This window comes from Pygoscelis adeliae, unplaced genomic scaffold (genome assembly GCF_000699105.1).
Source record: "Pygoscelis adeliae isolate BGI_AS28 unplaced genomic scaffold, ASM69910v1 Scaffold105, whole genome shotgun sequence".
Classification (NCBI taxonomy): domain Eukaryota; kingdom Metazoa; phylum Chordata; class Aves; order Sphenisciformes; family Spheniscidae; genus Pygoscelis; species Pygoscelis adeliae.
In genome coordinates, this window is record NW_008824807.1 from 304,337 (window position 1) to 331,524 (window position 27,188).

The 27,188-nt window shown below is 44.0% G+C and overlaps 1 protein-coding gene across 1 annotated transcript in view; it reads left to right on the forward strand.

Annotated features, from left to right (window-relative positions):
• UST (uronyl-2-sulfotransferase) overlaps nt 1-16,102 on the forward strand; it is a gene marked incomplete at its 5' end in the record, with an annotated part of 108,561 nt that extends 92,459 nt beyond the window's left edge. The window contains 1 exon segment of the mRNA XM_009324154.1: nt 15,789-16,102. Within this exon segment, the coding sequence (XP_009322429.1) occupies nt 15,789-16,102 (314 nt within the window).
• Nucleotides 16,103-27,188: the final 11,086 nt, after the last annotated feature.

Below are 27,188 nucleotides of genomic sequence, written 5' to 3' on the forward strand. Positions count from 1 at the left end.
GTGATGTATACTGGTATACAGTTGGGTAGAGATGGATGTTGGCAAGGAGTCGGCGTGCAGTAGTGTTTGTAGGAGCAAGGATGAAGTATGCACATAAAACCAAAGTTTATATCATGCCTTCTTAGTGCTCTCCTTGTCTATCCAATAGATAGATCTGTGCATCATGGAGTGCTATTTGAGCTAAGCTTCTAGTGGAATTGTTTGGGGGGGGTTTGTAGGGTTTGTTTGGGGTTTTTTTAGCACCCTTGGTAGTATCTTTTCCTGCAGTGTTTCCAGGAGCGAAGTCTATGACCTAGTTCCCTGTGGGGCAGAGAAACACAGCAGAAGCCCAAGACTTCCTTGCCAAGAGCAAAGGAGATGAATGAAGAGGAAGATCTATTCTAGTAAACTCTCAAGAAACCCCTGCATGGTGACCAAAGCAGCTGCTAGAAGAGTGCTTCGAGTGAATGAACTGCAGAAGACAGGAAACCTGGGGAAGGAGTTTGGATAGTAAAACTATGAAGGGATCTTGAAGAGGGTGAAGCATGGGAGGACCAGCTGGGGTAGGAGACGATGGTCAAACAAACCTACTCGGGTATTTGGCAGCGAGGTAATTTCACCAGTTGCTTCCTCCGTTTTCTCTCCAAGGTTTTTTGGATGCGGCACATGAGAAATGCGTCTCTGGTCATGCGCTGTCCACAGCTTATGTTTTAGTGTTTGAGAAGTCCTCAATCTGTTTTTCTGCACTGAATCCTGGTTCACAGGGACTAGTGTTTGTCCAGTTTCACCATAAAGGTACCTGGTAATAGCGCTTTCCATGTCTTCCTTAGGGTTATTATTTCAGAATTTCTGGATCTTTCAGGTGAGGTTTTTTTTTCCCTCTAGATTCTTATCCTATCCATTCCCATTCTTAATTTAGTTCAATAAGTGGTAAATTGAGTGGTAAATTTTGAGTGCCTGTGATGGCAATTAAAAGCCATTAGAGATAGGGTATAATCTGGGAATCCTGGATGCCAAATAGCACTTTGAAGAGGTCATGGTCTTTCCGGGGTTTGGGTACTTAGTTTAGCCCGTGATTTTGTGTGTTAAACCAATTGATTTTCTTTAATGGCCAGGTGAGATGGAGGATGTATACTCTTCTTATACATCTTAAACTCTTCTTATCTGTTTCATTCTACAATGAAACAGATTTCTCTTGCTAAGATTATTTTGTTTTGTTTGCAAATGGCAAATTGTTCTTTGCGGTCAGCATGATGAAAAAGGGTGAGATGAGTGCTGTTAGTGTCCAAGCCCTTGAAAGAAAGACATTATCCTGATAGGCATATATATACGCACACACATATATACACACATCCTGATATACCAAGAACAGCTCCTGTGGGACTGCAAACCCTTTTCATAGTCAACCGTTTTCAGCTTTTATTAGCTGAAAATAACAGGAACAAATTGCAGCTTGTACAACTTTGCCTGTTTGGTGCAGCTATGCCAAAGCAGGTGGCTGATAGCAAGAAACCTCAGTCTGTCATGGTATACTTTAGCAAACAGCTTACCAAAAATGCCAGCCTAGTTCATCTAGAACTTTTACTAACAGAAGAGCGGGGAAGTTGCAAAGCACATTTGTCTGTATATTGAATTTCAGCATTTACTTGGCACTGCCTTCTGCTGCTGGCAGAATATGGCATGTGGTCCCTGGTAGACTCCAGTACTTGGTGCAGTTGCAGAACACATTATTTAGCCTATTTTAAGGGCAGACTCACCACTTAGCCAAAGGTTCTGCTTTGAATCGCTGAAAATTATTTTCCTTGGTGCATGTTTTTGCAAGCTACTTGTAGAAATCAATGGTTTGAGTTACTGCTTAATTCAGCTATTCAATTCACAGGCTGCTTCTGTTTTCCTTCCAGACCACATCTTGGTGTACATCCCACTTGTTCAACAGGTTTTGTTTTAACAGAAATAAAAAGTTAGCACATAGACACTTTGTATCTCATGTGTTGAAAGGGAGAAACTCCAAGTCCCACACATCTTTTCATATTGTATACACGTGTGAGTAATTTTGCGAAGAAATGGCACACGATACATTGGTATATTTTATTAGCAATTGGCAATGCCAGACCAACGTTTTGATTTCAAAGTAGTGGCAGAACTTACACAGATTGCCACTAAAATCAAAGGGCGAATCTAGCACCGCATCCCTGTTTCTAAGTCTTAGCAGACAGACTGGATAATCAAAGGCAAAAGAGATACAACAAAAGTATTTTGATAAACAGATGTCACCCACTTTAAAGTGTTGAATCTCAGTTTAATTTTTCCCATGCTACATAAATAGTCCCTTCACTTCCTTCAGCCTTGTGGTTTTTCATTTCCCACTGTTATTCAGACCAAATGGGGAAAAAAAAAAAAGTAGTTATATTTATAAGGACTCTATATTTGCTCAGTTTAGGGGTTTTCATTTCTTCAATAAATGTACTTAACAAAATTAAATGCTCTGGGAATGTGCCAGAAATGCTGTCAACCACTGTGGCAAGCAGATGGATGAAGTTTCAGCTGAACGTGATATGCCCAGGTTACCGTGTTTGTTTAGAAACTGATGACCATAGTCACTGGCCACACCGGAGTAACCTGTGAGGAATGTATTTTTAAAGAGCTCGGAGTCACAATTTCATATTCCCAGCACCCGCGCGCTTACAGGAGAACTTGGCCTCCATCTCTAGACACTGAACTGGGTTCTGGGACCTGTATACTCAGCACCAAGACAAAACCTGGTTGCATGCATTGGTCTCCCAATGAGTGCCGAGCCTAGGTCAAAACATGCGCCTTAGGGCCCTGTTGCCATGTGTAAGTGCATATACACATCCAACGCGGTAGGTGTCCCTTCTACGTAAACGTACGCCAAGCCTCCCAGAGATGAATTTTTGATTTTTTGGACAGGCCTTTACAAAGCTCCCTTGATTTTAATTTTTTTTTTCCATTGTTTTTGTTGCTATGAAAACCCTGAATGTACCATTCTCTCAGATAACTTTTTCATCACGTTTTCCACAGAACTTCATTAAAATACTGTTTTTAAAAAAAAATATATATATTCAATGGTGCATTCTGTCTGCAGAGCTGATCATTTATGGTTTCAGGATTTCTTTGAACTGTTGGGCAGGAGTGAAATTCAGGCATTTATTCTTCTGGTAAGCTTAGCAAATTGAATAGGATTTCATAGATTCAGAATCAGATTCATTGTTTTGAGGAGTATCTATTTGCAATTGGGCACTGAAATTTTAACTCTTGGTTCTTAATGATATTTTCTGTTACTTTACCAGCCAAGTTAAATTTACTTATAGGTTCCCCTATTGCTTTTAGAATTAGCCTATGAAGTTGAAGAAATCTCTTGCCCTGAATTGCCTTTTTTGTTAAAGTAAAAGAAGTATTCTCATTCTGTGCTTTGGGACAAGCAACAGTTCAAATCTGTGGTAAAGGCACATAGGTTATCATTTACTTCTGATTCTTAAATACGAAAAAAGTTAAAATCAGTTACGTTGTATGGCTTTTTAACCACAAATTGCAGCGTTTTCCATTAATTATTTGTAGCTCTAATCACACCATCTCAAAAAGGGTCTAAAAGAATTAGAAAAGGTACAAAGCAGGAGCAAGGGAGATGGTCAGGGACATGGAATGGCTTCCATAGGAAAAGAAATTTAATAAATAGACTTTTGAGTTTGGAAAAGAGACAACTGAAGTGGGATATGCTAGAAACAAAAAATGAACCATGCAAAGAGATTGAATGCAGAATGATTAGTCTTGATTTCTCAGGGAGAATCAGGTTCTAAAAGTTTAAAATAGACATAAAGGGTTGGGTGCTGTTGGTTGTGGGTTTGGGTTTTTAAACCAACAAATTACTATAGTGTGGAACTCCCTGCAACACACCATGCTAGTGACCAAAACCTTGGTAGGATTGCAAAACCTCTGCATTCACAGAGAAGTTCATTGTGTCACTACATTTAGTAGCCATCCGTGCAGCTTCTGGCTCGAGGGGTGCCTAGCTGCTGAGCACCAGAAGCTTCTGGCTCGAGGGGTGCCTAGCTGCTGAGCACCAGCAGCTTCTGGCTCGAGGGGTGCCTAGCTGCTGAGCACCAGAAGCTGCAAGACGGCACTGGGGGAAGACACGGTCTGTGCCTCTGCCACTCCTCCTCCAAGCATCCACTACTGACCACCATTCAAATACTCAGTATAGTGACTCAGTGAGTACTTCATCTGATCCATTGTGCCTGTTATATGCATTATGTATGTATTTTGTGTGTATTTTAAATTTCCTGGAGACAGGTGTGACAGGTTTGCCCACATCTGACAGCAGCCATTTTTACTCTGCAGGCTCTGGATGGGTTCGAGCTAACTTTCTTTATAGCAGCTTATATAGCGCTGTTTTGGATTTGTGGCTAAAACGAAGCTGACAACACACCAGTATTTTGGTTGTTGCTGAGCGGAGCTCACACAGCGTCAAGGCCTTCTCTGCTTCTCACTCTGCCCCCTCAGTCAATGGGCTGGGGATGGGCAAGAGGTTGAGAGGAGAGACAGCCAGGACAGCTGACCCAAATTGGTCAAAAGGATAGTCCATACCATATAACATCATGCTCAGCAATAAAAGCAGGGGTGGAGGAGGAAGAACGGGGGTTTTGGCTTCCAAGGTGGCCATTGCTCAGAGACTGGCTGGGCATTGGCCTGTCTGTGGGAAGTGGTGAGGGATTTCCTTTGCATCAACCTTTTTTCCCCCCCACCTATTAAACTGTCCTTATCTCTACCCACGAGTTTTCTCGCTTTCGTTCTCCCTGTTCTCTCCCTCGTCCCATTGTGGGGGCAGAGGGAGCGAGCGAGTGGCCGCATGGGTGCTTGGCTGCTGGCTGGGGTCAACTCACCACAACAGGGTTTCTCTCTCTATCTTGATGCAACTCTTAACGTTGCATGTCTCATGAATAATGTTAGGGGCCTTTATTTTGCCACTCCTGAAGATCACAATGTAAAAAATTGCAATGCTCTTCAGCAAAACCCTGGTTTGTTGCAGGTTTAGTGTTCTTTTTAGTAACCTCGCTCCCTCCCAAAATTGATTTTTCTTGAAGAGCTCTTCCTAATTACTGTCACATCCTTCCTGGTTTCTGTCCCATTTTATCTTCATTCAGAGGTGTTAATGTTTACGTGTGCCCATAAATACTGAAATGGAAAAAGACAGCAGGTCATTTTTTCTCCTGTTTTCTTAAGCACAAGGGAAAGTTTTGTGCGGTATAACCTTGAAGCACGGTAGTCATTATGTCAGGACTAGTATTGTCATTAAATCAAAACAGTGCAGTCATCCTGGAAATGCTGATACTAGCCAGTCTCTCTAACACTGGAATGAAACTACTGATTGAAACACTGCAGACATCAGAGAATTTGCAGGACTAAGAGCAGGAGCAGTGGCTTTTCATACCCTGTAAATCTCCCGTTCTGATTCATGGGTGTTTTCGCAGTACTCGGCTAATTCCTTTAACCTGCAATAGAGTTAAGGCTACTGAGAATATACTTCTGTAAACAAGGTGATAGATGGCAGAATGATGTGCCCATGTACTTCTTCCCTGTCAGCACAGTAATGCTAAATGCGAGTTGAATTAAAAAGGATTGTTGAGCAAACTCTGTTTCCTCAATGGATTGCTCTTGGTGTTGATGCACGAACAAGAATGGTCAAGACGTGCTGGAGCTGATCACGTAAGTCACTGAAGATAGATGAGAGGTACTACAGGGGAGGCTGTCTTTGCTACTGGCTGGTGCACGTGCACGAGGTGCATAGGGAGGCCTTGGCCTGCAAAGATCTTGGTCTCATAAGTATGTGTCAGAAACGCCATTTCCCCGCTCCGTCAGGAGGAAAATCTATTGCCTGGAATACAGAGCAAGTACATGCGTGTGTAAATCTCGATGGTGTTGGAACAGCATCTAAGCACCTAAAAATGTCCTGTATTCATTTATATTAACCCGAGCAGATTAAAATCACACTTGTTCTTGAATTGGGGCCTGCTTCCAAAAACTCTCAGACATATAAATAATCGCTAGGGGAAGTCTCCTGCCACAGCTCACTGAGACACTACCTCCTGTGGTACAGCCTCTGAGGTAGCCCACCTCACCCAAGCGCTTTGGTGCTCAGAATCAAACGGGTCATGCCAGACCTGGGGATTTTCTTCCACCTTTTTCGAGTCCTCATCCCTCGCCTGTCGCTGTGCTGCTAAAGAGGAGCTGAGGTTGGCATGAAGAGCCACTGCGTCTCTGTGTAACCTCTGCAACAGCATCTGCCTCGGAGGTTTCAGGGAGGGGCACGACCTCTCAACTTGCAGCGAACCCCAAGTGTCCCAAGTTCCCCATCGCAGACCAGGGCTGCAGGCTCTGTTACAGAGATGGCAAAAAGCCCCGGTGTGAATTCACCTTGACTTGGTTTTAATGACTTTGTGGAAATCCAGCAGGAGCCTTGGTCACTGTGAAGTCCTGAGACAGCTAAATGTTTGGCTTATCTATTTGTCAGACTCTTCAAGGTCTGCTAGGTGCATAGAAATTTCTGTCTTTTTATGAGTGAGGATGCTCGCCCTTCACGCGAGCTTATTGGCGCAGACGTGGAGGGGAGCAGTGGGTCGCCTGGGGCTTCCTGGAAGGAGGAAGGACGCATTCTTGTTTCTGGTTCATAGTAACTTCAGGGGACACGAAGACCCTGGCAGCCTTAGGGCTTAGCCCTGTTGAGACATTATACTTTGCCTTCTAGCCTGAACAGTAGAGAATCAAGACGTTCCCTCTCCAGGAAAAGCATGGGGTGAGAATTGCATTAGCCACACTAGGAGATTACTCTCCTCTCCCAGGACTTCCAGTTAATATAATTCCCCTTCTTTTTAGTTTTTTCTCTTGCTGAAACAAGCCTGCCTGTGTGAAACAACGGACCCTTTTCCTCGGTTTTGGCCAGAGGAGGAAGCCTTTGTCCCGATACCCTGGCAGCTGGCCAAGGCAGTCGGGCTGTGGGCCAGGAGGGGGTGAACTTGAAAGGAACAGTGTGTTGTTTCTGCTCTGGTAGCATTCTTCCTTCTTCACCAGTGCCTCAGCCCCTGGCCGCCTTCAGTCGCTCATTATACACAAAAGAACCTAAGGGCAAAAGAGAGAATTTTCTCTTGACCGCCTGTAACTTGCAATAATAAGGAATAAAGCCATTTCAGGGCTTTCAGTTGTCTGTGTGAAGACATAGTTGGGAGAAAATCTTCTTAGAACTGGCAACTTTCTCACAAGGGAGAAGAGAACTGATATCTTTTTCTTTTTTCCTCCGTTTTAATAGCAGCTTTCACACAGTAATGTGCATCTTCCAGTCCTGTATACCTTATCGTAGTGGCTTTACCTTGGCAGTGCATACATTTTATTATTGGCCATTATTTTAGTCCTAGTTAGTATTTGTGCTTTCATTACTCGTTTCAGTAGTTATTCTTATATAAAGCAATAAACAGTCATACGTATGCTCTAGGAAGACAGGAAGAGGCAGCACTCAGAATTAATAATTTTTAAGGCCGTGTTCTCAAACTTTTTTAAAAAAATTTAGTGTTACTTCACATTCCTGCAAGGCCTGATACTGCAGGGTGGTGACCACTAGGTTTGAACAGCCAGTGACTGGAAAAGGTAGCAAATTAGATGTTCAGACATCTTCCAAAAATGACATTCACATGGAGGTATCTCAAAGGCACTGACAAAAAGGCTTTAACAAGTGGTACTCCAGACTTGGAAGCTGACACGTGCAAGATGCTTGGAACTTGCATCTGTGAAAGACTGAAATGGACCATTGGGTCATTCAGCTTGGCTTCTTGTGTGCTGCAGGCCACACAGTTTCTCTTACTTCTGCACAGAGATCAGTAACTGGAGTTGGTTAAGTTACCCAGTGTTGATGTAAAAATATCAAGTGATAGCAAATCAACTCTTTTTATTTTGTTCTAGTGATTAATCACCTTCACCACTTAAAAAAGCTGTGCCTTACTTCCAGTCTGCATTTCTCCAGCTTCAGCTTCCAACCCTTCAGTATCCATAGTTTTCTCACCATGAAAATATGCAGATGTTGTAAACAAGTCACCTCTCGATCTTCTTTTTTTGGTAAGCTGACCAGAGTGAATTTAACATCTTTCTCTAAAGTGTCCCTTCCAATCCCAGTATTCATTCTGAGGCTGTTTTCATACCCTGTCTGATTTAGGATGTGGTTACAAAACTGGATGCTATATGCCAGTGTTGCACGCATCAATACTATATATGGAAATAAAGACACCTCCACCTCGCTCCGTCCCTCTTAGACATCTTAAGCTTGCACAGCATGCCTCTTCCGTCGCTTCCTTTTTGTGGACAAAAATCACAGATAGCAGTCTACTGTGACTTGAAGCACAAGGGCAAGATGCCTGCTCTAGGTTCTCAAGTCCCAGGCTATATCTCTGCAGATTTTCTGCATAGCATACCTGTGGTGAAGCTTTTCCTGCTTGTAAGCGCTGCTGAAATTTGTCTCGATCACTGCAACTTTGTCTTTTCTCTGCAAAAAGTAGTAATGTTAGTATCTGTGTAACCTACTATGCAACACTGTTCACAAGTGATCTGTAAGAACCTATTTTTAAATTGTGGTTTTGTCAGATCCAGATTTGACTGGATCCATTCAATAATACTTACACAGCTATAAAAGATATATTAGAAATTGCATATGAACTGCAACCATAGCAATTCTCTCTGCAACTCGAACTAGAGAATCCTGGCATTTCCTCTGCAGATGACTTTGGTTTTGGCACCTCTAGCTCTGTCTAGTTCAACTTAGAAGTTGCTTAACAGCAATAAAAGTACCTGACCACATTCTCATAAGAATCTGCCTTTTCGCTCTACCAATGTGGGTTAATTTTCAGCTTTTCTTTTTCCTTCTGTGTTAACTTACCTTAACTGGGAATGCAACATTAAAGTGCACCAAATAAAGGAGTCTCTTAGAAGATCCTGTTGAGATTTGTTAGCTGATCACGTGTGAGATACGGCACATTTCCAGGCTGGGGCAGCAGCAAGGGGCAGTGTGTGGTACAGGATGGTCGGCTGAGGTGTCCCATGCAGCTGGAAATCCACATTGTTGGATCCACAGCTCTGAACTGGTAGGAGCAAAAGCATAACACCGTGAAGTTTCCATGAGGAGGGCTGGAGATTTCATGATAAATAGTTCCTGGCTGGAGAAGAGACCTCAGAGAGTGGTAGCTGTTTACAAAGTACGGAGAAAGTTATATATTTGCATTGCTGAGTGTGTTGTAAGGCAAGTGTTTCCTAACAGTGATACAATGCCTTTAGTTGCTTAAGTAGTATTTCAGAGCACTGTTGGATTCATATCATTGTTACATTGTCCAGTTGACAGCCAGATCAGTGCAGTGTTGACCTCTGCAATATATTCCCAATATATTTTACTTGCATACTGTAGGAAGATGTTCCTTTTGTTATTTGGCCCAAGATACTTCTTACATCTATCACTAACATTATTCTTTCCCCACCACCACCATGTTTCTTCCTTGTTCTGATCTTGTGCCATGCCTCCTTGGTGTTTACATCCTTGAGCATTAGTAGCTGTTTGATTATGTGTCTTTCAGATTATCTCTGTGAGCTCTTCCCGGCTAATCTCTGTTTTGGCATCCTTCCATTTTTCTCTGCCAGGTTATCATTCTTTGAGCTCCCTGCATTTTGTCCATGTTAATGTTAAGAAAGACATTATGTTAGATTAACAGTGACATTATTCTTCCCTCTGGTTTTCTTACTCATTGTAGTGGTGAGAAAGAAGAAGGAGCGTTGCTGTAACTGTCTCACCTAGGTCAGTCTCTGTCATTGGCAGCCATCGTTTTGCTAATTGCAGTCTGGTGTATTTGCTCTCAAGATCCCTGTTTGATAAATAGGACATCCAATTTGCCTAGGATTGCAGGTCTCTGGAGTTCTGGGTGTTTCCATGGCCCCCGGAGAGCTGTCCTTTCAGAGAGATCCGTATCTGACCTTTAAGAGATGGAACATTGCTGTGTGCCAGTGGGCTAGAGTTCTCCTGATCCCCTGGAGTTAGGAGTCGTTCCAGGTCATCAAAGCAGCACAATAATTTGGGACAGAAATGCTAAAACAAAGCAAGCATTGCTAGTGAGCTGAGCGTAACCGTCCTCAGTATGCACAGGAGTGTCTAATCTTTATCTACATGTTGTAAAACTGACACCTTATTTTGTTGATGTGAATAACTGATAAAAGAGTAAACTAGCAGTAAGGAGGTTAATAATTGGGATTCATAGTATTTCAAACAGACAAAGCTAGTAGATGCTATGGGACAAATTACTACTTACTTTTTCATCAACTTTGGTTTTTAATACACTTCTTCCCGGTCGGTGACTCTGTTAGGTTTTCTCCACTGTCCCCGCTTTCCGTTAGCAATCTCGAGCCTATGCGAGGCGCTCAGTCGCGCAGTACGGCCACAGTGCATCCCTCCCTCCTCCCGCCTGGGAGCTGCCCCGGACCCAGTGTGCTCCTAAGCAGTAGCAGCCCCGTGGCCATCGGAAAGATGGCCCATGACCCAAACACATCGGCGTCTCGTCTGTTCTCCCAAAACCATCCTTTCCCAGATACCCTTCAAGAGCCCAGCTAAAAAATTCAAGTTTGAAAAGCGGATCAGTTGTGCCAGAAAATTTTCTGCTGAGCCACAGTTAGATATTCTGGGGGGAGATCATTTCTAGCATAGCCATCAGAGCCCTGTTTTAGCACCGCAGCAATCGTTTGAGTGGCATATCAAGCAGAGGCCTTCGCCGATTCATACATCACATCTGACGACAGTGACATACATTTATTTCCATTTAAAACTGTGGAGAAGTAGGTATGTGCTGCAGCTCAGCTGCGTACGATTGAAACACGGGGCCTCCCTGTGTAGTTCCAGGAAATTAGTTTACTCTATCTGTGACAGCCATCGTGTTCACACAGCCTTAGAGCGGCAGAGCTCGGCGTGGGGTTCTGCTGCCGCGAGCGTTAGCCAGGCAAGCCCGCAGTTATGCTTGCCTGTAGCCCTCCTGCGCTGGCTGCAGCCTGGCTCACCTCTCTCTGACAGATCTCCGAGGGCGCTGGGCTCCCTGCGACTTCATCCAGGAGCAGCGCTAGGGAGCAAGCCTCCGCGTCGCACCTGCCGAAATGGCAGGGCGCTGGAGAAAGCGTCACTCCGAAATTCTCTTTTGAGGTGGAGAATGTCTTTAGGATCATTTTGTCTAAATATGGCACTCCAAGGTCTCTGCATACCCATTTAGTCTTCCTTCAAGGCATGTGCAGGCTGCACTGGAAGGCTGCCTTACTGTATAGTACATTCTTTTTAGTAATCTAAAAGAATGCCAAAGCAAACACAGTTTAAAAAAAAAAAAACTAAAATGTAAATGTTGTAGTTTGTTGCCCTCCATATGGTTGGCTGTTTCAAAGGTCATAAAATGGGGGTCCTTTGGTGCGACAGCTGGGTTTATGTAGCATATGCAGATTGTTATTTCGGCTTTAAGCCAGATCTACCTAATTTTTCCATTTTGCTTCTATGATGAGGAGAGGTGGTTAAGGTGACTTCAAGGGGCAGTTCTGTGATTTCATTCACATTTGTATTGAAGAGCCTTTTAAGAGTATTTAAGATCAGAAACCAGTCTAAATAAAATCCAAGTGCAAAAAAAAGCGAAGTTCACGTGTTTTATCAGAAGGCTGAGCCTGCAGCCAGGCACAGCCCCAACTCACACCATCTGACAACCACCACCTCACAGCTATTTATGCACTGCAGTTACTGATGATTATACTGTGAGGCGAACCAACGGAAGCCAGAGAAACCTACATTGCTCCTGTAGCCTTCCAGAGTGTGGGTGTTTCTGTCTGTAGGTATGTATACATCTATACACGTAGGTGTGTGCATAGAGCAAAGAAGAATTGCACACATCCAGGAATCCTCCACCCATGACTACTGCAAAATTCAGACGATGAGTATATTTTGCTGCTTTCTCGCTGCCTGCCGCGAGGGTGGCGTGCAGCACCTGGCTGCTTTGGCAGCGGGGGTGCGGGCGGGCTGCTCCCTGCCTGGCACGCCACCAGTAAATTCCCCTTTGGCTGGTCCTGCCCCATACAGACCGCCCCCCCAAGAAGACAGTCTAGCGCTTTTCACCTTGTCGTCCTTGGCAGCGCTCCCGGGCCAAACACGAGGGCCTCTCTCTGCTGGGAGGAGCAGCCACCGAAGGGAGCTGGTGCTGTAAGAAGTGGCTTTTCCCGGTTAGAGTCCTGGAGGGACCGTAGAAGTAAAGAGCTCTTTCCAGCGAGGTAAATGGATTTTTCTGTAACAGAAATAACCTATGTAAAATAAAAATGAAGTTGGCAAGCAGTATAAAGGCTTAAGCTTAATAAATGCAGTATTTAGTAGTGTATATTTGCTGCTGAGTTTGTAAAGAAAACCAGACTGCAAAGCTGGTGGAAGCTACCAACTAAGCACCAGAAAAAGGAATGTCTTGAAGCGCTCAATCATCATAAGGCAGTTGCCTTCTCACCCAAGGACAGACTGAGTACAGTGTCCTTCCTGGAGTGTATTCATCTAATACCCATCAACGGCAATGTGAACAACTGAGAATTTTAAAAGATGAGACATTTGTTAGTCTATTCTGGTCTCTGAGTAAAGGTAGTGTAGAGGAGAATAAGCTCTTGGGGAACCCAAATATTTTCACCAAAAATATTTCACCCCATTTAGTAGCTACAGGTAGTGCTTTCTATGCTAATGTCTATTTTAAATGCAAGCATTTCATGATCCTTCCTTTACACTTTTTCTTAGCTAGACAGCACGTTAAAGATCGCTTCTTTATGTTTAATTCAGCTTTTGTATATTTTAATCATTTTACTCCTATCTAAATAAAACTATACAAATTAATAAACTGTGAACAGTCAGTAAGTATAGAGCATATATCACCATGTATCACTGTAATTGAAGAACAAAGAACTCTGTGTAGCAAGTTGTTTAATTACGTAGATATATGAGTAGAGACAGATTTCAGTGTAAAGAACTACAAAGTTTGGTGTAAAATCTCCATGTAATTACAGAGAAGCATGTTTTAATTTTTACCAACTAATGAAAACCATTCTTTCTTTAGAGAAGGAATTAAAAGTACAAATGCAAAATAAAAACAATGCTTTAAATATTTTTTTTTTGTGATTTAGAACAGCATTACGTTTGGTAACTAGTTAACCTATTGTCTCTTTGTATCATATCCTCCCTACATTTCAAGTTACTCTGCTGTAATTGGTAAGCAAAATTGAGAGGGAGAATACCTCTTTCAGATATAACTTTTTTCTTCTGCACCAGATGTGTGTCACGCAATGAAGTCAAATGAATATGAGAATGTCCAGCCCAGCAGCACTTGCTGTCTCGTGCAGTGTTATTAAAATGAACGGCTTTCAGTTGTTTTTCTTTAATTCCTTTACTCTGAAGTAGGAAAATGTGTGTCCGTTGTCTGAAAATTAGAATATGTTTATAGGTGTGGATACCCTAAGCTATATGAACATTAATCATTTAAAATGTAAAGAAAGCAGTTGATGTTCACACAGCTGTGCTCTACCCTTCTGTTGTACTTTTCAAGATGTAAAATCTTGCATAACACCAACTTTTTGTCTAAAGACCATTGCTGTTGTGTTTGCTAGCTGGACTTACTCATCTTTTATGACCTCTTCAAATAAATGGGTTTGCCTTTGGTTAAAATTCCTCTCTTCCCTAAAAAGTTATTCTTGATTATTTCTCTTGGATGAACGTATTGCTTGTGGAATCCCAAGAACAACTTACTTTTCCTACTAGGAATCATTGATCCATCCCTTAGCCTTGCGTGTAAGCGATTGTGAAAACATGTTTCTCTGTAGAGCTGCTAAGCATGTGTTTAGCTTTGCTGGCAGATGCTTCAGAAGACCTCAGTTTGGCCTGCTCACATGAGCAAAACTCTGCCCGTGATAAAATCCTGTTTTGATTCAGGAACTCCCTCTGGGAGTGAGGGTGGTTGCTGCCGCTGGGACCCAGTTGGAAACATGAAATGTTCTTTGTTGTCTGCTTCCTCCTTGTAAGTTTTTTCTTTGCCGTGCTTCATGGCCCGACCCTTTTGAATTCCTCCAACTTGCATAACTGCTGTTACAATAAGAATTAGGTTTCTATATCAAAATCCAGCTCTTCTTCACTGCAACAGTTTATCTATGTAGTCATGTAGAGTATGGGGATTTCTGTTTGGCATTTGAGGCAGCACAAATAGAGGATATAAATATTAAGGGAAGAATGAGCAGCAGAAGCCAAGACATTATCCTGGAAAAAAAAAAAAAAACCAGTTCTCATGCAGACCTTGCTGTTGCAGCAAAGAGCAAGGAAGTGAAGTAAGGGCTGACAAGATTAAAATTAATCTATTGGTTTTAGAGTCATGGAAAATGGCCTTAAGATGTCACCTAGTCAAGCGGCTTCCCTCAGGAGAGAATCAATTAATCTGCTCTTAAAATCCTCCAGAGATACAGCTTTTCTAACTTGCATGCTCTGCTGCACTGCCCAACTATCCTTGCCATGAAAAAGGTTTTTTACTAACGTCTAACTGGCATCTCCTTGCTTCCATGCAAGCCCATTCATCTTGCCTTGTCTGGACCCAGGTGTATTCTGAGGCTATTACAGTCATTTCCGTGGGTGTCACGTTCTCTCAGAGTAAGGCTTGCTGGATTGGAGCACCGAGCTTTCAGAAAACCTAATTATAGAGGCTAGTACTTCACCAGTGTAACATTCATCTCCACTTCTCCTAAAAGAATTTGCAGTTGTTTGTTAGGGGGGATACAGTGATGCCACAGGTCAGTACTTCCAGCTTTTTCTGTTCTCTTCTTCACGGTTGATTTTCAATTACGTTTCTGTCTTGGAGAAGAAGAAAACACTTAGGATGCTCTGGCAGCCTGTTGCCATCTGGGAGAAAACAGTAAAATGATTGTCTTGAGAGTTTGCTTTACACCTTGTTCAAATACATTAATCTCCAATGGTAGAATAATCTGTTGAGAGAGGAGGCAAAGAGGCAATTCAATATTTTTGTTAGTAACTCTAATTCTTTATCGGCAATAAAGGTGTTTTATTTTGGTTTACCAAAGCAAAAGTTGTCAGGTGAAGAAAAACATACTGAAATCTTCCAGTCCCAGGGCACGACAGGAAGATGAGTTTAGTTTAATTAGCAGGTATAACAGGACAAGAAAATCAGCAGGCGCGTTTGGTCTTGAGATGTCATGTGGTGATGCCAACAATGCTTTGGTGCTAGCCTGAGATGGATTTAGGTTGATATATATCTGTTTAGATTTGAACAATAATAAAGCAAAACTGAGACACGACGTAGTATGCCACATAGGAAACAATTGATTAGCTCAGCTCAGCTGCCTGCTGGATATATACTTCACATGCATCAGGCAAAATTTCCAAAGCTAGGCAAGATTATGGGTTTCTCTACGTGTAGTTTATGCTCGTAATTGGTATGACCTAATTTGCATTTTCAGATAACCAGTGCCAATTAAGATCCTCGGTGACTACACGCAATGCCAAATGCCATGTATGAACTAGCCATATTTAAACATGCAAGTCCGACTTCAAACATCTATATTTTTTCCTCTCTTGTTAAAAGTAAATCCGTTATTAAGGAGACAGATTGAGCTCATTTGTATCAGTAATGCAGTAGGGCTATGCCTTCATCTTTTTAAAAAAAAAAGTTTAGGTCTGATCTCATTAATCAGCGCCCACCATGTTGTTTGTTTGGTTTTTTTCACAGAACATAGGAAACTTGGCAATCTGACTGTGACAGTGAAAAAGACCGTCCCCTCTCCAGAAGCAATACAGATCCTCTACCAACGCATGAGATATGAATATGAGTTTTATTACTATGTCAAAGAACAGTTCCACCTGCTAAAGCGCAAGTTCGGACTGAAGTCTCATATCAGGAAACCACGTCCCAGGCCCGAGTTCTTCATTCCTTCTCCCCTGGAAACAGAAGAACCGATAGACGATGAAGAAGATGATGAAAAGTGGCTAGAGGATATCTATAAAAGGTGATGGATGGAAGAGCTGTCCTTTCTCTTCTGGTGACCCCTCCAGCTTTCTTAAGATTTTTTTTAATTATTATTATTAAAAGTAATTCCTTAAGGAACTGAGTTAATGCGCAGCAGCGTTTGAAACAGAACGGAAGAGGCCATTCCCACATGCTGGGGCCATTGGGAGATACCTGGTTTTGCAGGTTTGATTCATTATACGGCGTTGGCTCTATAGCATCCTCGCTATAGCATAGTTCAAGAGAGAAGTATCTACTGTCCATCACAAAATAACTTTTGGAGTACACAATAGTCCTCTGGGAACCTGTAAAACATAAAAGAATAGATTAGGTGGTCTTGAAAAGTGAATTTTACAGACTCTCATCTTTCTCTTTCTCCAGAAACAAATCTTCACTGCATAACACTGCGGCATTAACTACCAGCAATGCAGACTATGGGCAGTGAGCCATTTGGGAAGATTGCCTCTTTCTGCCCGGAGCACACTGGTATCCCAGTGGTACGGTCAGAGCCATTGCCGTGTCTGTGCACATCGAGGATAACAGGCTCAGAAGGGGGCTAGATAATGGCTTCTGAATTACCCTGTGTGGGAGGAGCGAGGCTGCTATTCTGGCAAATGAATGTTAGTGGGCATAAGGCAAGTTACAGGAACTAGATGTTTTTGGTAAACCCTTCTAGTTCATAGAGTGGAAGAAGTTACCTGGTCAGTGAATGGCAACAACGGATGAAAAGTGTAAGGCAGGGTTACCTAAACTGAAGAGTTTTGTTTCCGCAGTTGAGTACGTTTCTATTAGACTCTGAAGAAAAAGGTGCCGTGTACAGTTTTTATGTTCAGGAAGGGTATTTGTAGATTTTTTTTATTCTTAGGGGTCACAAATCCAAAGAGATACAGAAAAAGGCACTCATTAAAAAATGTAGATGACCTGGAACTCCTGTTAAGCATGACTGGTAGTTCTGCGATCGCAGAGTTTAGTTGTTCACATCTGAAGCTGAACGCAGCTGCCCCACCAGCGCAAACGCCAGACATCTGCTTTTAGCATGGCTAGAATTAAAATTAACAATATGGACATACACAACTTCTCTAGTTGAAATATTTAGGAATGATAAAACAAAGAAAAGAAGAAGGCATATTCTGTGAAACCAAAGCCGATTCAGTGATAGGTTGGTAAGAGAGTCACTGTGAAAGTTGCCCTTGTTAATCACTACAAGTATTATCAGCAAACACTAGAAAGGGGATGGGTGGAGGCTGGGAGGGGAAAAGGGAATAGCTGCGATATGTGACATGCTGTTGTCTTTAAGGTGAGTGTCCCTGGGGTTCCCTGTGATGTGCAGGCTTGCCGGCTATTCGACAGCCTGCCAGGACCGGTGGCGCAGAAGTGACGGACCTGCACGCAGCAACGGGCAGAGCTATTTGGCTGGCTGCTCCGTAGCAGAACAGGGGGGCTTTGGGGGTCTGGATGAGGCCTTGGCCTCTTGTGCATCTCTGTTGACTAGAGGAAGCTGAACTAGTGGAGGATGATAGCAATAAATTCCTATCCTAGAGCACAGGAAAGAAGCGGGGCTGAGGAATTGCAGCTCCTTGCCGGGATGAGTCTCAGTAACACTTCAGGGGCGATGCACCTCTATCTAACTCACGTCCTTTCTCAAACATCTACCGGGCAGGTTTTGCTTCCTATTCTGCAGCTGCCTCGGCACCATGTCTGCCATCTGCGAGGTAATCCTTCGGTTTGAAATAACAAGCAAAAGTTATTTTGTGATGGATGAGACATACAAACTCGGGCTAAGTTCGAATGTGCTTTCCAAGGGTTTCCTCTTCCATGAGCCTGCTGAGAGCCAATAAACATTATGGCCCATCTTCATCACCAGTCAGTCTTTACTGTACCTACACGCAGAGAACGAAAATAAAGAAGTGTAATCGTGTTAAGACAAGATGCTAACTTACAGAAAATGTTATGTAGGGCATTCTGTTCTCATTATTAACATCCCAGGTTGGTGGTAGCAATGCACTACCGTGGGGGAGCACGTTAAAGAAAGCTGAAAATGGCACAGATAACAACTAACATACTAGCTAAAATATGAATCTGCTGCATTGTATATTTTAAGTGGTTTCTATGAAATTACATTGAAAGAGTAATGATTAGTTTACACACTGTGGAGTTGTTACATTTTGGAAAGAAAACTAATACTCTCACCTTTCAGAAATTCTGTTTGAATTCTTTTTGCCAACATTGTAACAGAATAATCAGTCACTTAACACATTCACCCTTCCTGCAAGTTCACTGCCGCTTACCGTAAAGTCTGTTTTTATCTGTTTATTTAATGGTATCTTCAGCCATCACTACTTATAACCTAAATACAAAACCTGTTTAATGATTTACTCGCTAGGTTTTAACGTTGTTGTGTTTTTCGTAACAATCAACCTGGCCTCTCCTCCTCGAATGGTACTTCATAAATTTATCTGGCACATAGCGTCTAAGATTCCTGGTCCTACAGCCTATTCGTCTGTCATGAAATATATTTTACTTAATTGTTAAAAGGTACGTTTTAAGCTGGTTAATCTTTGACTTATTTATTGAAACTTTTCAGCACATTCCAAATTCTAAGTTGCTCAGGAAGAAGTTGATTTAAATGATTATATTTTGGTCTGATTAATATTTCTTATTCAAAAAAAAAAAATCATTCTGTGTAAGCCTTTAGCCCACGACAGCTTTGTAGGAAGTGCCATGCATGTACTTGTAAATCTTTGTGGGGGGAAAAAGGTGGGTGCTTGACATTTATGAAAATAAGAAATCATATGTGTACATTAGCTTAGCTATAAATGAAAGCAACGTATGTTTTGGGATGAAATATTCTTTAACTTATTCACTACCATCTCCTGAAATATAAATAAGCCATACGACTATTTTTCAGTTCCAGTGATGTTTAAAAATAAAACTTGTACATTTCTTCCTAGCGCCATAGTCCACTTGCTTACGCTAGTTTTCTTGCCTGGGTACGGCGGCGGTGGGTAAGACGTTGGAGTTGCACTTGGCAGAGCAGGATTGGATACAGCACAGTTTGTCGTCTGGCAGTCCTACTGTAGCAGCGAGATTGGGGCAGGTTGTTCCTGGGTTATTCTATGTCCCGAACTGTCTGGAGGTGTGAGAGTGAAGGAGGAATTCTTTTACTCGCTTGAAATGTGCATTAAGTACTCCGAAATACATTGTCTCATGTGCGTTATGGCTGCTAAGTAGAAAGAAGTTTTATGCAGGAGAGAAACAGCTTGGTCCCCATACACTGCATTTTACTAGACGTGGTATTTGGTGGCCAGGCATAAAAACTCCAATAGTCCAAAGCGATGTTATAATGTACGTGAAACATCGGTGCTTTCACACTAAAGAGAGAATCAACTGTTGTTAAAATGCAGCATTCTGGAAAAAATAAATTGCAGTTTCAAGTTTCAAGTGACAGTGACAAATGGTGCAGTTTTTTCTTCCTGTTGAATTTATTTCTCGTCCACATAAATTGTTCTGATGATGCAAGGCTAAGTCAGAGTGTCTAAAATGTTCTCTACTTAGGTGTAGAGAAGTAGCTCAGCAGAACTGAAGGTATGTGAAACTGAGGGTGTATTTGAAGCATTTAAATTTCTTTGTGACTCTTTCTCATTGGACCTTTGATGAGTTGTTTGACTGTTATAATATAGAATGTTACATAGTATCATAAAGACACAAACAAAAGTACAAATTTTAAACATGGGATAAGAGATCTGTGGATTCCAGCCATTGAATTCTTCCTCCTTTCAATATTTGGTGTAATAAAAATATTTAACGTAAAGGTAGATTTTTTGACTAACAAAGGAAACCACACTGCATGCCAACTTGCATCCTCTTATCAAATGAAAAAAACCATCGTCTGCCGAAGAATAAAACTCTACATCCTCTTAAAAAATAAAGGTCTGTAATTCCCAGTTAAGGGTAATGGTGCTCTGATCTTTCCCTCCATTTTAAGAAAGGGAACATCTGTGACATTAGACCATAGCCGAAAACAACACAGCAACATTTTTCAGAGCTAGAATACTGTAATACAATACCACAACATTCCTTCTGTTTTATTTTTAAGGAATCGGCCTTCATTGCAAAGAGTTCAGCAAACATATAAAACACTGTTTGATCAATCTGCTTGCATGAGCCAAGACCAGAGAAAAGAACTGAGCGTTGTTACATACAGAGCTCCATCCACAGACTCCATGGGAAAAACAAGAAGGGTCCTACCAAGCCTTGGAAGTGCCGGTCTAGTGGTGTTGGGACCACTTTTGCAGGGTCTGTGGGAAGGGTGCTGGAAGGCAGCTCCATGAGAAACAGCCATTGGGGGGTGAAAAAATCCCCTGCAAAAACGTTGGGCGTGGATGGAAGGGATCTTATTTTGAAGTTTGAAAGTTAAATCTCAACCAGCATGAATCAGTTGCTGATGTCTCACAGCTGAAAAACTGTCACATGTTTTCTTCGGTTTGTCCAGTAATGGAATTGCACGCCAAGCTGCAGCATGAAGTGAACTTCAAAGCTCAGCTGTAAACTTTTGAGAATAGGTGTGTGTAATGGAAGCACCAGCGCACCGTCACGGTTGTGTCCTAGCACCGATGTCGGATGCTGTCATATTGGAAGAGCTTGCACATGAGGTGGAAGGTTGTTCTGGGGGCAACAGGGGATTGGGAAGGGGGGGAGGTTTTCTGCAAATATGTGTTTGGCCTTTCAGACACCGTAAGATGGTTAAGATTTGACCAGTGGTATATTTGAATGTGGATTTTGAATATAAATGTGGATTTCCTTTTCTGAGTACGTAAAGGAAGAATGCAAGTCTGGTTTTGTATTTAACTGATTGCGGCTGAAAGGGTAGGGTAGTAACACTGCTGTCGGGCAGGCATGGTAGGAGTGTGTTTTGTGCAAAGTTTTGCCATGCTTCTGTTCCCTTCTTTGGATCCGGTGGGCAAAAAGGCTGATGGCAAAGAATTCTGCTACACTGCAGGGGAATTGGTGCTGTGAAAAGTAGAGATCAAACAGAGGCGAGGCTGTTTAGGGTTAAGAGTAATGGTCTAAACACTAGGATATAGAGCACCCAGCAGAAGTGTTACACAAACTGCTCACTCTCTTTATGGCTTTGGCTCATCTGGAAAACTTGAGACCATGCTTCAAAATCAAATGCTGCTTCAGATTTGTGATTTGTATTAAGTTACCAATTTTGGGGCCTTTTCCATGCACTTCCGAATTGCCACTCTACCTCAGAAACATGGCAGAATATAAGCACACAGCCTAATACCTGTATCTAATGTGCAGGAGCTGACCTGAGACATGGATTTGATCCTTCAGCAAACCTCTCTCTGCAGGCTGAGTGCAGTCAATGAGCTGAGCAAACCAAATCCTCCTTGGCACAGTGGTGCGTCTAATGAGCAGAGTAATATTTAGTTACTGTGCCACAACGGAAAGTATTCCTGCAGTTCTCCAATTTACCATGCCAGGACGGTATGGGAGACTTTAGATAACCTCAGGGCTCACAGGAGTGTGGTCAGGTAGCAAAGGCCAATTGCATCTCCCAGTTTTGAACTTTGGATCGTCTCCAGTTCGGGTGCAGGAAAAAAAACGGAGGTGGTTACAGTCCGTGGCAGACACAAGAGCGACAGTCCAGGGTATGGCTTTGCACGGCACGGGCACGGGGGAATTTCTCCTCTAGGAGCCTCCGATCTAGTTTGTGTGGTGGTAAGCGCAGGGAGCGAAGGAAGGAGGGGAAGTCGACTCTAGTCGTTAGTCTCTGATTCCCCAAAGAAGACAAGATTCCCAGGATCATGCTGGCGGGATGTGCTAGAAGAAGCGTCAATGAGGCACCTATGCCTCACTGAAGAGCTGTGAGCCTCTTCCATTTTCACTTTCTCCATTTGTTTGTATTTGAACAAACCATAGGCTGTATTTGGTGTATTTCCCAAGGTCAATCTGCATAGGATATTTCTGCACTAACCATATTGTCTGAGCACCTTGGAAAATGATGAATATCTTTATCCTTTTGATCTACAGTGGAGGTAAAGAAGTGCTGGTATCCCCATTTCATACATTGGGAATGGATACAGCAAGTGGGTAAGTGATACTGCCAATGTCACACAAGATGGTAGTGAGAAAGCACTGATTATAATTTAGCCAAGTGTCTTAATCCTTGAACTTTCTTTCCTGCTCTAAAATCGGTCCTAGATTTTAGAAGGCAAAACAAGTACCATGGAAAATTTTAGTTACATGGAGTTGTCTCCCCTTATCTTTTCCTTAAAAGTCTGGAAACTTCTCAGGTAACAGCCTAAATATGAATGACTTTTTAGCCCTTCAGCAGACCATTTATGTCCTTCTGGGACAATTCATAGTCTTATCTGTTTAGTTGCATAATGAACACCTGCAGAAATGGCATGGCTGCAATGTAGCTTTATGTTTGGGCAAGGTGATCCTGTAGTAGTAAGTGAATGGATGGGTGGCTGAAGTCTCATCTTGCAAATCTAGCCGTTCGCAAGAACATGGTGGCATTTTCTCCTGAAATATGTGGCGCTTGTAGCCTACCTGAAAAGTCCTCAAATCTGTTCGTCTATGTAGTCTAAGTTGTTTTTTCCTTTCTTTTCCAACAGTGCTTAAAAAGGCCGAACATGAAGGTTGCCTTACAGCAACCAGCACCAACACGGAGTGAAAAGGCAGTTCTCGCTCAGCTCAGGGTGTGGCTGGTTTTGTCTGGTGCATCCACAAACCAGAAAGCTTCTCCAGCTATCAGGCAGGGATATATGCCTCTCAGCTGAGAGATCTGGTGCTTCCCCCTCATCTCCTCCCCGTCCCTCCCTTACCTGGACAGTACACGTCGTTAAAGCTTTTGCCTATGTCTTCTGAGGAGCATCTTAAGGAAGAGTGAGCAAACGGGGACGTAATCCAAACGCCTGTGTCCAAGTGCCCATGCTTTGTGGAGGAGCATGAGCTGCTGAGCCTTGCTCTAAACTGTGATACTGGGAGAAGGCTCTTGAGGTTGAGCCCACCTTGTAGGTGTCGGCTTCGTTCCTGCTCCAGATCTAGTTTCTGCTCTGAGTACTAGGGCGAGTCCTGGCCTGTCTCTGTTGAAATAACTGAGGCTTAGCAATGCCAAATCCGTCCCCTTTGGCTTTGGGCCGGGAGGCTGAAACGCGCTGGCAGGTGAGTGCATCAGGGTGCAAAGAAGTCTCTGCAGTGTGTCCTCCGACGGGAGCAGAGACACTCGGTGTCAGCAGCAGCCCTGGAGGTTGGTGTCTGAGCGGGGAGAGGGAAACCGAGCCAGTTTCTCAGTTGTAGCTAGCTGGTGGGCATTTCTGCCAAATCTCGCTTGGACAAGTTTGTGCTACTCCTGTCAGCACTGGCTGTGGGAAAAACCTTTCTTCCTGCGCTTCTTGGGACAGAAAGCTGGCAAGGAGAGCCCCGCAGCGCCTCGCTTCCAAGGAGGCTGGAGGGATCCAGGGGAGATGTGAGGGTGCGATGGGAGGGAGGGTGGCAGCCTCCTGCCTGCCTGCCTGTGTGCCCCACAGGGGGCTGAGCTCCAGGCTGTTTCTCACCAGACCCGGCCAGGACGGTGATGATAGAGGACAGTGTTACTCCTTGAAGCATGAAAACCCAGCTCCTCACAATGGGGTTTCTTGTCAGAAACTCTGCTGTGAAACTCCCTGGAGTCTCCACATAATTGTAGCTTTCCAGCAGGTTTTGCCCCAAAGAGCGTGATTTGGCCCACCAGTGTTGGCTGGAAACTGAGCTTTCTAGTGACTCCACAATCCAGCCCTTGTCAGTCACGCCACTTGGGTCCGTGCATGGGGATCTTTGTGATAAACGTCACTGGAATTTGGAAACCATTCAGCAAATTTGACCTCTACTTTGTCTTATAAATATCACAGTGTCAAGCAGCATCACGCATGTCTTATCGCTCCAAAACTGGGGGAAGGAGATGGAATTATTATGTGGTCAGCTCTGGTTTTCCAAAACAGTATCTTTTGAGTCAAAGGAAAAAGCCTTTTGCTTCTCAGAAAGAAAAGAGAATGTCCTCTTTTTGCCTGGGGGAAAGGGGCTCTTCTCAAACTTACTCTGATCCCTCCTGGGCACGTACCTGTCGTCCCAAAGCAGTCTATAGCATTTTCATCTTTTGTAGGAGGAGCACCATGGCATCCAGCTCCTGCGAGGAAGGTGAGATGAGACCCAACCCATTTCTCTGTTCTCACCATGGGAAAGGGAATGGAGGCGTCGGCAAAACCTTGGCCAAGAACAGCTCTGACCGAAGTTAAGAGCTTCTGTCTTCTCTGCAAAATAGATAGAAAAGTGCAAAATAGATAGCAAAGCTTACACCGGAGCAAGCCAGGGCAAACAGGGAAAATGCATTTAGCTGCAGGTCGGCATCTTTTAAGAGAGCTGCTGTTCCTTGCTAACATGAGGCCCTTTCTTTCCTTAAAAAATGTATGTGGTCCCACGGTGCCCCCTCCCCAGCCCCCCTCGCAGCCGCTGCCCGGGCTGCCGCAGCCGTGCCGGTGCTGTCGCAGGCGGCAGAAGAGGACACAGCAGCACCGCCGCCTTGGGAGCCCCGCACAGCTGGCGGCCCGGCTTGCTGCCGAATCGCTGTGTGGCCCGGCTTAATTGCTTAGAACTTTCCTTTTCCCCTCGCTGCAAAGGCTGGAGTGTAGTATTTATCTACTCTGCAAAACTTTTATGAGAATTGGTACGGTTTTGTAGAATTCCTGAATAACAGGGATCACAATAGCTGCAGTGGAGCCAGACTTCGCAAACCCAAACGCCTGCGCTGTTTGCCTTATTTACGCGCAGTCTCTGCAGGCAGGAATTGTGCTCCTCTGCCTCCCACTGATCCCAGCGGCAAGTGCTTCAGACTGCTCAAAATCTAGCTGAGGTGCAACTGCCCAGCATGCCCCGGGCACTTCGGCCTCCACCTCCCTCCCTCTGTGTCAGTCCTGGGCTCCAGCAAGGAGCCCGGGTGCCACTGGAAGGCAGCTGAATGCAGCTCTCTAAACCACTCAGGGACTTTGCACTAGTTTATATTCCTCCGGAAATAAAAAGGAGGCACCGAGAATTTCCCTGGGGAAATTTTCCATGGGGAAAACCTCCTCATTTTCCTGCCAGATAGTGAGCTGGGAAGAGTAATTTGAAACAGGACAGGTAATCCCCACCTTCCCCAAAATATCCCTTCAGGTTTTGGCCAGCCCTTACGTACTGTGAAGCCAGCAGTGTCACATCATATCCTTGAAGACTCCTCTTACAGGCAACATTTAGGATCGCATAGTAATAGTAATGACAAATAGAAATGATAATAATATTGTGTTTACCTCACAGTGTTAATGTTCAGCTGAACAGTAGATGCTGCAATTGAAAACAACCAAAAAAATGCTTCGTATGCTGAGGAAGCCTTATGCAAGAGGTGGATGAGTGCAGGTTAAACTGCAGGAGCCTCCTGCTGAGGAGCCTGGACTGCAGTGCTCAATGCCTGGGCGTAGCTCCTTTTCCTTCTTCCCTCCCCTCCAGTGCATGCCAGTCATTTCAGTTTAGATGAAACATCCTTTTAGAAAAAAACAGCAAGCCAAACCCAAGTATCCATTGTTTTCTCCAGCCTGTCCCTCCAAAAGCGATTTGCTTTAGTCCGGTGAGTCAAAAGGTATTGCTCCCTTACTCAGCATTCCCATTGGCATTGCTCAAGAGGAGACCTGGCAGAGAAATGGTGTGGACAAGCCCTGAAGGTTGCACCGGACTCGGTAGCTCATTCTCGGGGAAACGCCGCATTAGCTGTTGGGACTTCAGGCTTGGAGACTGTCTAAATGGTGGCTGTTATTTGCTCGGGGCCAATGGAGCCTGCGTGAAGGTGCCACCCTAAAGGGAACCGCAATCTGAAATAACCAAGTGGAGCAAAACCGGGCTGGCACACGCAGCAATGGCAAGTTCCCACCGTAGCACTGCAGTTACGCAGTTGGCATGTGTTAGGTTTCTGCGCTGTATAGGAACATAAGCAGGTATACACGTATAGCTTCAAAACACTAGCTACGGCCCTCTGGAGCTCCACGGGTTTTTTAGACACGAAAGACAGAAGGGTTTTGCTTCTATAAAGTGTGAAAGAAGTTTGGAGACCAGAGCAGAGAAGCCAGAAAAGAGGTGAGATGCGTGGCAGGGTGTAAGGAGCAGAACCCCGTACAAGGGGAGGCGAGGAAAGATACTCCTCGCGCAGATATTAAGCAGCTGGATATCCATAAGGGAGCTGGCAGAAAAGCCAGTCACAGCCTCTCTGGCTCCGCTCTCCCTGCCCCTGCCGCTGAGGGCACACTTCCTGCAAAGCCCACACCTGATAAAAGACAGGAGCACACAGCAACAGGGAAAGGATTCAACCCGGGTCCAGATGTAGTGATGGGTCCAGGTGAAGCTGCTTAATAACCCTGGAAGTCACTGGCTTTCAGGTGCTGGAGCCAATCTGAGGGGAGAGGTGTAGAGATGGGATCCTTCCTTCCTTTTGGTTCCCATCAGCCAAGGCCGCTGCTGGTGCAAATTAACTAATACGGCACATTAAAGGAAGCAAGGCCACCTATAGTATTGTTTCAAGCTTTCTTCTAGCAACTGGCCAGTATCAGCTTTGTTTAAAGGTTTTCTTCACCTCTCAATCTCAACTCTGCTTCTCCAAAAAAAAAGGACTAAAGTCAAGGGAGGCTCCGGGCTGACTCACTTTTCTCAGAGGAAGAGTTTTTCCTCCTGCTGCTGCGGTCCCTTGCTCCCGTACCTCGTGGGTCTCTGCATTTCAGTGCAGAGCCTGTCCTCCGCTAAAATGCACTGCAAACTTTCAAAGAATGCATCTGTTTATATTACCTCTCCCTGGCCCAACATCCTGTTTTGGGAAAAATAGCTTCTGTAATGAGAAGCCGGGGAAAGCGAGCAAATGATTCTTCATGCAAGAGGTGAAGGTCTTCCTTTCCCCCTTAGCTGCTTTTCTATTTTGGGGGTGGGCTCTTTCTTCCCCCAGACTTAGTGCCTGGAGAAAACAGCGGCTGAACCCAGTAATCCTCGCCGCGCCGGCACAGGCGGTGCCCTCCGCCTCCTGAGCCGCAGCCCGAAAGGATCACAGCCAGCTCGGAGGAG